This window comes from Drosophila pseudoobscura, chromosome 4 (assembly GCF_009870125.1).
Source record: "Drosophila pseudoobscura strain MV-25-SWS-2005 chromosome 4, UCI_Dpse_MV25, whole genome shotgun sequence".
Classification (NCBI taxonomy): domain Eukaryota; kingdom Metazoa; phylum Arthropoda; class Insecta; order Diptera; family Drosophilidae; genus Drosophila; species Drosophila pseudoobscura.
Genome location: NC_046681.1, coordinates 22,145,373 through 22,154,965, shown reverse-complemented (window position 1 = coordinate 22,154,965; position 9,593 = coordinate 22,145,373). Strand labels below are relative to the sequence as shown.

Here is a 9,593-nt window from a genome sequence, read left to right as displayed (position 1 = left end):
ATAAATCTACATCTCTCTACTATTTTTGGGGCTTGCAAAGGACTCTTAAAATATGTATATGAAAGTTGTTTAAGAACTTTAAGAACAAAAGTGTCATCTATGGATGCCTGAAGAGTTTACCTAAAGCTTTAACGTAATATTATTCTGAGACGAACTATATGAACAGCATCAATAGCTGAGTCGATATATGTATGTTCGTCCCTTCGTCCGACTTGTTTGATGCCCAGTTCTTAAAGACTACAAGTGCTAGAGCAAACAAATTTTGTGTGCTGACTGGATGTGATATCCCAAAAAATATTCAAAAAGAACTGGTTCGGTTTTGGCCGTGAATTATTCAACTGTACAGCATACACACGTACAGCTTTACCCGCCTGTACAATGCCTGAGAAGGAATCGTATCGATCGGAGATTTAACATCTTCAACAACAAACTTCGCAAAAACAAAGCTAAACAAAATTTAAACAACAAAATACAAATGAAAATTGAATAATAAATCATACAATTTTCCAGAAAACGATGAATATCTTCAATGAAATATTGACTTGGGGCAAGATACCACAGGAGGCTATTGTGGAGGATGCAAAAGTTCTGGCTATGGCACAGGAACACCGCTCAATGTTTATTGATTTTGTAGATACTATTTGAAATTTACTATATTTTAGTGTATTCTGGCAGTGTGCATTAATGACCGGTTAAAACTACATTAATATTTAGTGAACATCTTATTCGAATATAAACGATTCATTGTTTGATGTTAGACCACTTCAAAATGGCTTGCCTAAGTTCTGGGAATATCTTATGAAATTCCAACAATTAATCTTAGCAAAACCAAAAGAGGAAGCTCTTCTTGGTATGCTGATTCCCAGATCGTATTAAATAAAAGGTTTCTTTCTAGATATTTTTGTACAGTGTAATTGATTGGATTTTCTTTTAGGTAGGTACCTAAGACAATTTTAAGTCTTTTTAAAATAAGAGTCGCATTGGGTGTTGATGTTATTGTTGGTTGAAGAGACAATTCAGAATTCGTTTTAGAAATGTTACAAAATGCATCAGAGAAAATGATACGATCGATCCCAGGATATGGTTGATTAGTAGTTGACCCTGGAGGAGCGTGTTGTTTTGATAGAGTACTGTCGATCGTCGCCTCGCGAACTACTGCCGCCCGCGGCTCCTCCACCTCGTTCTCTGTCAAACTTCTCATGGGAACGCTCTCGTGGGGATTTATCCTGAAAGACAAAACAAGGAAACATAAGTAAAACCAACGTTAGGGGCTTCTTCGAAAGAACTCACTCTGTGTCGCTCTCGCTCACGCAGATCATCATCGCCGTTTTGTGCTAAAAACGTTGATTAAAAATTGGATGTCTTGAAATCTTGCTTGGGTATAGTCCTTACCTTCGCGCCGTCGCTTGTGCTCGACATTGTTGGACTCCTCGGCGCGGTCCCGCTTGCGTCCCAGCTTGCGATCCTTGCGGGCATCCCTTTCCTCATCGGACATCTTGTCCTTGTTGCGCTCTTTGGTTTTGAGACGCGCCTTCTTCACGCTGTCGACGAGCTCCTCAACCTTCTGTAATGGCCATAGGATTAATAAGAATAGGCTTCCATAGCATCCACGATATATGCGTGTGTGTGTAACTAATTATGTGTGTGTGTGTCCCTTGTGTGTGCGTAGGTTGTGTCTTGGTCTGATTTGGAGTCCCTACGATTGGTATGGTTATATATACATGGGTGTACAAGTATTGTCCGCCGCCCTCATCATCTCGCGTTCATCACTTACCCGTGGCACGGAATTAACAACTAAACTGCAATCAGGTGCAGTACCCACAGTACAGTACAGTAGGCACAGATATCGCGTATCGGCTAGCAGAGTCAGGACAATAGCAATGTAAGGCCGAATCACGTGTCCACAAGGATGAAGAGAGGTTCGTTCCCATCGTTTTTACAACCAAATGGGTCAAGAAGATTGGCAACGTGGTTCCCACAAAGGGAGTCGACAGATGGATATGATCCTCTGCATCCAGAAAGAGAGTTGACGGAAGCTACAGCCTCTGGATCCACGAAGAGAGTCGGACAGATGTTACGACCCTATGTTTCACCGAAGAGAGAGCCGATAGAGTCAGCTATGACTCTCTGGATCCACAAAAGCGTTGGCAGATGCTCCAAGCCGCCGGATCCCCGAAGAGAAAGTCGACGGATGCTACGACCCTCTGGGTTCAATAGATGCTACTAAGACACTCTTAGATGCAGATGAAGTCCAGGTGCACGCATGTACAGTGTTAGCCGTAGATGAAGTAAATGGCGCCTCCAACGTTCCAGACTGTTTCATATTATGGAGGAATTCCCCCTTTGAATTTTGTATCGGAGGGCCAGTTGTTCCTCTGCGCAGGGGGAAGCCAGATATTTTAGCTCGATCAGACAACCCATTTTCCAGCTTCCAGCTTCCAGTTGTGTCCTCGCTCAGTATAGATACAGAAGATGAGAAAACATCCTCTTGGCTTGAAATTTGTTAAAGAATGCAGTTGGCCCAGAAACAGCAGTCCATTTGCGAGACTCCAGTTGTTCCTTGGTGGCGTAGATCCAGTTAATAATCCCTTGGAGACAATCCAATTGATTATCGTCTCCGCTTCCCTTCTTCTTCGCCTTCTACTCGTACTCCTCTCCGTCATGTTGAGAGCTTTGTGTTGTTTCTTCAGACCGATCACGTTAGATTCAAGGAGCTTCCCAGTAATATCTTCCTTCGTGTAGTCGTCGGGTCGTCAACGGCTAAGATGAGGTCTAATTTGTGAACGCCGAATTTATACGTTTTATGGAATGATTGAAGTTGTAAATTTGGAATTTCTTCAAGTAAATTGAGTAGTAATTTTTTGTAAGTAGATGCTGCCTTCTTCGGTGGTTGTGTAGAATAGTTTTTTGAAGTTGTATCGTGAACAGCGCCAGATTCGATTTTAATTTTTTCGCAATTATTTGAACCAATCTTTGAATGTTTTACTTTTTCGAAGACGGTGGATATAAATGCTCGATGATGCTCTCTTGATTGAAGACTTCTTCTCTTTTACTTGTGGCTTGGATTACGATTAGTTGGTTTTGTTCGTTGTAGCTTTCGTTTCTGATGATTTCGTTGGTTTTTTGATGTTTTTTTTGTTTATTTGTTTGTGTTGATTTGGTGCAGTAAAAAATTGCTTTCCTATCTTGTTTCTTCTTAGCGTTGCAGCTCTTCAGGTCTTAGATGTTGTGGTCTGGTCCTAATTGTCATCGTCATCGTGTGTCATGACAGGCGCGGCGACGTTGCATTGCAGTTGATTTACAGATTAATTTTAAAACTACTAGAACTATTTAACAACTATACAATACAATAAAATACATTATCAAAAATACTAAAATTTCATTCAATGAAATTCAATCATGCTCTTGCTTAATCAGTATATGTATATCAACTTGAGAGTCCAGATGGATGTGTTTTTTTTTTTTAAATTTATGTTTGGGTTTGGGGCTTTCTGCTTTTTGTGTATCGATTGAAGTTTTGAAGTAGTAGATTGTGTTCCGCAACTGCTGCGAGATTGGGGAGTGTTCGAGAGGGAGTTTTGATGTTTTTGGTTGGTTGGTGGTTGGCGGGCCTACCCCCCAAAGAAGTCTCGCGCGCAGTCTGCTCCAGATTTTGATCGCCATCGCAGATTGTTGTATTTTTTTTGTCTTAGCGTACTTATGTCTGCAACCATATGGTACTAACCTTTGAACTGCTCGACGATGATTCCAATTTGCGACGCTTTGAATCTGCAAGGTAAAGCAAGGGAAGCATATTGAAAAATCGTTGTAAACTGTATATTCTATATGTTCTACCAAAGACGGTACAATCGGTATTCTCTGGGTATTTGATTGTTTTTTCGATTTTTCGAACCGAAAAGTAAGTATTTTCTGTTGTTTATATTGCTATTGGATTCTTGGACTGACGAACAGATGAACCACCCACACGCGCTCTTCTCCTTCATCGGGTCATCACGAAAAACCCCGCCATAGAAAAGTTTTCGGGTCCTTAGGCAACATATTTGATTCCACTTACCTTTTTCGTATTCAATAGCCTCAAGGCTGCGTCTGTGTTGCATGGAACCATTGCTCTCGTTTGAAACAGAGCTCAGATCCCGATCCCGATGGCGGCCCTCGTACTCGTCAAACTGTCGATGCTCAGTTGAGTTGCTGGCCACCAGATCCACTGTTTCCAGACCCTCGTGTCGATGCCGCTCCTCACGTCGCGATGTCTTCTCTCGCTTCTGATTACGTTGGGCTGCTGCCGCCTCCAGTTCTTCCTGGCGTTGGGCACGCTCTCGGGCACGCTGATTCAGCTCCGCTTCAGTACGCTCCTTGGGGCGATTGTTGGTCTCTCGGGAGCTGCGATGGCTGCTGGTGAGGCTGCTGTGCCTCTGCTCGTGCTCCCGTTCACGATCCACTTCACGGCTGTGACGATCGTTTTGGCTGCTGCCATTGCTGGCATTGATGCTGCCAGACTGGAACTGCTGCTCCTGATGCATATGCAGCTCATCCTTCGTGAGGCGGGAGTGTGACTCTCTGGCTCCAGGCAGGTCTCTTTGCTTGCTCTCCCGTTCGGACGGCGCTGAGTTGGCGGTGGATGATGGTGGCACCCGGGGATCGGTGGGTTTCGAGTCGTGGCGCGTGCTGAGAGCTGCAGCGCGGGAGAAACAATAATTAATGTTAAATTTTCTTACTATTGAAAATCCCTGACAAAATGCTTACATGACTTTACATCTCGTTCTTTGCCGGTTGCATTTTGTTCGCTGTTGTAGAAGGACGTCGCACTGCCCCCCGACTTGGTGGCCGTTGGTGAGGTAGGACCTTGTGTTGCCACCTTATCCGAGGCCAACACTTTGATGTTGGGCCCACTACCAGTGCCTGGGGCTTCCGGCTCCTGCGAATCTTTAGTGGGCAACCGCTCAGGCAACTGATGAAAGTCACTCTCCTTGAACATGTTCGGTGTCTTCAGCTTTAGTTTGCCAATATAGCTGGAGGCTATGACATACAGATCAGGTCGTTTGGTCTTCTCCTCTTCGCGCACTTTGTCCACCTTCCGTTCAATAATCTGCGCCAGCTTGGCCAGCACGGGATAGTGTGGAAGTATACGCATGAGAATGATCAGTGCATTCCGTATCTGCATAAAGTCCTTCGAGTCTAGACAGAAAACAATGGCCTTGGTGATCTTATAGTGCCACTTGTGGCACACATGTCGATAGTTTTCGTAGCCCACGTGATCGTTGGCCTCTGAGAACTGATTGCTGACACGAAATTTGGTCACAAAGCCGGGATAATTGGCACACTCCTTGTTAAAAACGGCCTGATCGGCATGCCAGCGCATCACAGTCTCCAGCATGGCGCACAGAAAGCGGCCATAGCGTGTCGCCTCGCCCTCCGTGCAAGAGGTCACCGAGTAGGTAATGTCACAGAAGATCTACCCAAAATAACAAAGAGGAAATCAGAGCTGTATCCAGCTTCTAGCAGAGCTAGAGCTTCTAGAGCTTACCCGATCGTAGCACAGCAGGGTGGAAAAATTAGCCGTCTTTAGATTGTGGATGGTATGGACAAACTTTGCGCAATAGAGCGCATCCAGGGCAGTGAAAGTGCAGCGCGGAAACAGGCACAATTGCAGGAACTGCGTAATGGTATCGTTCTTGGCGGACTTGGCCGAACGCAGCAGGAACCAGCTGTCTCTCTGCTCTTGCAACCGCTGCTGTATCTTGTCCACATGCTCGTGTTGCTTCTTCCGCTCATCATTTAGCTTCTCCATCAAAGCAATGTATCGCTCTTGTTCTTTTTTATTCTTGGACTGGTTGGAGTCCTTGCCCTCGGCCGCCTGATGGGCCAATTGCTTGAGTTTTCCAATCTCTCGCTGGTAGCTATCGTTGGGGACATGCAGATCGTACATGCTGAGGCTCCAGAAGGTCACCAAAAACTGCGGACTTATGTCCTCCCACACTTTGGCACTATGCAGCGGACGCACAGACTCCACAATGGGGTTCATGATGAGTTGTGTGGCGTCCAGATACTTTTGCATTTTCTGTGTGGTGGTCAGCTTTTTGGCATTCGGATCGGATTTACGCAATTGATCGTACTTTTGCTAAGGAAAACAGAGAGAAAAGATTAGATCCGTGCTCAAAAGAGCCAGTTCCTCAACTTACATTAATCTGATGTGTAAACATGGGCCTCGCCAGAAAGAATGCCACATCCGTATTGATGTGATACTCCCTTAGCATCGTTATGATCGATGGCAGTCGCTCCACATACTCATCCACCGAATAGGTGGAACCCAAAAAGGTGCCAAATTGCACTAGCGTGTCCTGGCACTGATCATAAAGATTCCCCACCAGCTTCAGATGACTATGCGCCGCCGTTTCACGATAGATCACACAATGTTTCTGCTGGGCCATCAGCAGACAAATGGCCACAGCCAGGTCATTGTTGGCCAGGGCCTCCTTCAGCCGATTTGATGACTTCTTAGTGTTCCTCACTTGACTGAAATATCCCGCCTCGCCGCGCAGCTGTTCGCCCCCGCACAAGGCCTGCAGCTGTTCGTTGGTCATCTCCTCGCACGACTCCACGCCAGCCATCTTGTGCACGATCTCGCGTAGTATTAGCAGATCCAGGCTCTTCTGTGACTTCAATTGATTGGCCACATACTGCAGCAGGCCGCTCAATTCGATGCTGTATTTTTTGTAGATGGTCCCACAAAAGGAGGCCAGACTTTGCAGCCACAGGGAAAGCGAAGTGCCGTCGTCTTTGAACCTGCCACGACCCGTCAGAGTCAGCGATTCAATGATGCAATAGCCCAGGCAATCAAAGGACAGAGATGTCAGGAACTTCAACATGTCACAGACAGGTGCGATAAGGTTGTCGTACATCTGGATTTGCAGGAGTATCTATTCAGCAAAAAAAAGGGTTTAAAACGACATACATTTTAAAGATAGACTCATTAACTCTTTACGATGTTGCACGAGGCACGAAAAGCTCTTCTATGGTGGGAGATACCCCGCGTACCATCAATTAAATGGAATTACTTGTTGTACTTACATAATCAAACATCAGTCCAGGAGCACAGTGACAGTACTTGCCCACCAGTCGACCCAATTGCTTTACATTTTCTTTGCTGACACGCTTCATTAGTCCCTTGATGTCGCGCATGGCCAAGCCACTGCGTCGTATCAGATTCGGATGCAGCTGGTAGCTATCGTTTTTCCATCTGGCATACAAACTGTATCGAAAATGATACGGGAAATACTTGAGCACAGCCCAAATCTCCTCGGACATGGAACAATTATTGTCCAAATACAGCAGCGATGGCAGTATGCACGAATCCATGCAGGTCATTATGTCGTAGTAATGCTTCTCCGCCTCTGAATTAGGCGGCGGGCCATTCATGCTGTCGACACCCATCTCCACAATTAGCTTGCTCATAATCCGTATCAGTTTGTACATTAGCACCGTGTCACAGTGCATCGCCGGGCCCAAAACATTAGCCATCGGCCACGTGTACTTCCGCAGATCAACAAATTCACGGGCCTGCATCTTGGCCACCAGCTTGGCATCATCGTACAAACGATTGCGACTCTGTTTGCGTCCGGCGGGGGCTTTGAAGCATTTCTTGTAGTAGACATGCTCCACGGACAAATGAATCAGTTCGACAATGGCACGGGCAATGGGCTCTTGTATTACCACCGATTGTTCCGGCAGCTTTTGTATGATTCTGTGGGCATTCTCCCAGTCCCCCACTTTGAGCAGTGCCTCGCAGAGACCAAACTTTTGATTAAGATTGTACTTTTCCTCATCAAACCGCTTAACGGTTGGCGGCGGTGGTGGTGGCTCTTTGTCGTCTTCCTTTTTGTTGGTGGAGATCAGATTCAGTTTTCGCACCATTTCTCGGGCATCCGACAGCTCGTGCTCCCAGTTGGCCTTGATGCTGCCATCATTGGGGGTCAACCAGACGTACACATCGTTCAGTTCAATCACCTCGTGCTTCAACAGCAGCGCGCACACATGGTACAGAGATCGGGGCGTACGAGAGTCCTTAAAATGGCAGAACTTGTAGCCGAGTACTTCACAAATAATGGCACCCGTGGGCATATAGCTGCGCAGCAAGGGTATAAACAATTGCCAACGATCCGGGCGGGTTTCAAACGATTCAATTATGATGTCCAGCACGCGGTTGGGATCCAGATTGAAGCAACCTTTGCAGGGGATTAGCGTTTTAGTACAATCTATATATATATATATAGATCAATGGATGTTCAATCCTACCTATCAGCGATTTTATAATGTCCATAATGCTCTCGGGAGTGGTGCTCTCCTCAAAGTCCTGATTCAGCTCGGTTATCAGCTTGGCAAAGCCTTCGCTTTCCTCGCGGAATAGATTAAAGCGTCGCTGCTTGTAGCTGTAGAAAAAATAAATATATTGGATAGTACATTTTTCACAAAGAAATCTCATATTTTTGTTATTACTTACTACAACTTGGTTTTGACCTTGATGAACTTGGAGTAGAAACCCTTGTTCTTCACAATCCCCACCTCCTGCAGCGTATCAATCTCCAAGCGCTCTTTGAGCAAACTCTCTGGCACCACCTTGTCCATATCCTTGACGAGCTGCACAAAACCATGACGCTCCTCTTGCAGCCCCTCTGTCATAAGGGAAGTCTCGCTGTCCAAAATATTGACCACATCCACAATGAGACTAGGGAAATCCTTATGTATGGCCTGGAATATATATATGGTTTATATTAATAGAAGATCCTTTTACAGATCGATTTATTAGCTTACCACAACTTCTGTGAGCAGATGAAGGATAAGATCCTTCTTGTGGGTGAAGCGCAATGCTTGCCAGAGCAGCTCGTATATGGCATTCGAGACGCCCTGCCTGAAGACTCCATTCTGATCGTATACGGGACTGTCGGCACTTTCTTGCAGCTGTTGTTTGAGGTATTTCAAACTAAAACGAAATGTTCAATATGCAGGCTACAGTAAACGGGGAAGACTACATCAGCATCCGACGCGCGCGCGGATTACGTGTGGTGCCTGCTTGGCTGTTTGTTTGTATCTATCTATCTATCGTTGTGGTAGAAGGCATTAAACACGTACAATTCACTTCTGCCGGCCTTGTCGAAATGCTTAAATATATCTGGATTCAGGACACTGCCTGCGCCGGACCCTCCATTTGTGTCGGACGCCGTCGAAGCAGCCGCTACCGTCGCCGTCTCCATTGCCGTCGTCGCACTGCTGCCATCGCTCTCCGGTGTAACCGTCACGCTGTGACTCTTCGACAATTTCTTCAAGCGCCGCATAAAAACTGTTTTATGTTACACGCAGTCAATATGCTGCTCAATGCTTTTTAAACAATTTTTCGTTGTATTTTTGATATTTTTAATAAATTTTCACACTTTTCATTTGCCTTCGCTAGTGATGTGTGTGTGATATCGATAACGATAGATATGTTTGTCGCATGGCTACTATGTTTCATTTGGATTGGGATGTTCTGGAAATGGAACATCAGTAAGCCCAATATTCCAGTTTTGAGGGCCGCTATGAACTTCGGGTTTACGGAAAAC

At 45.5% G+C, this 9,593-nt stretch overlaps 1 protein-coding gene across 1 annotated transcript; it reads right to left on the bottom strand.

Annotated features, from left to right (window-relative positions):
- Positions 1-888: 888 nt before the first annotated feature.
- On the bottom strand, positions 889-9,472 carry tho2 (THO complex subunit 2-like protein). Its single transcript, XM_001356611.4, has 13 exons — positions 9,127-9,472; positions 8,809-8,977; positions 8,498-8,745; positions 8,293-8,426; positions 7,069-8,222; positions 6,180-6,917; positions 5,525-6,118; positions 4,744-5,452; positions 4,055-4,672; positions 3,725-3,768; positions 1,393-1,564; positions 1,291-1,334; positions 889-1,226 (listed from the first exon to the last, which is right to left on the bottom strand). The coding sequence occupies exons 1-13, from the start codon at positions 9,327-9,329 to the stop codon at positions 1,089-1,091; spliced, it is 4,965 nt and encodes a 1,654-aa protein (XP_001356647.3). The 5' UTR covers positions 9,330-9,472; the 3' UTR covers positions 889-1,088.
- Between the last annotated feature and the right edge of the window lie 121 nt (positions 9,473-9,593).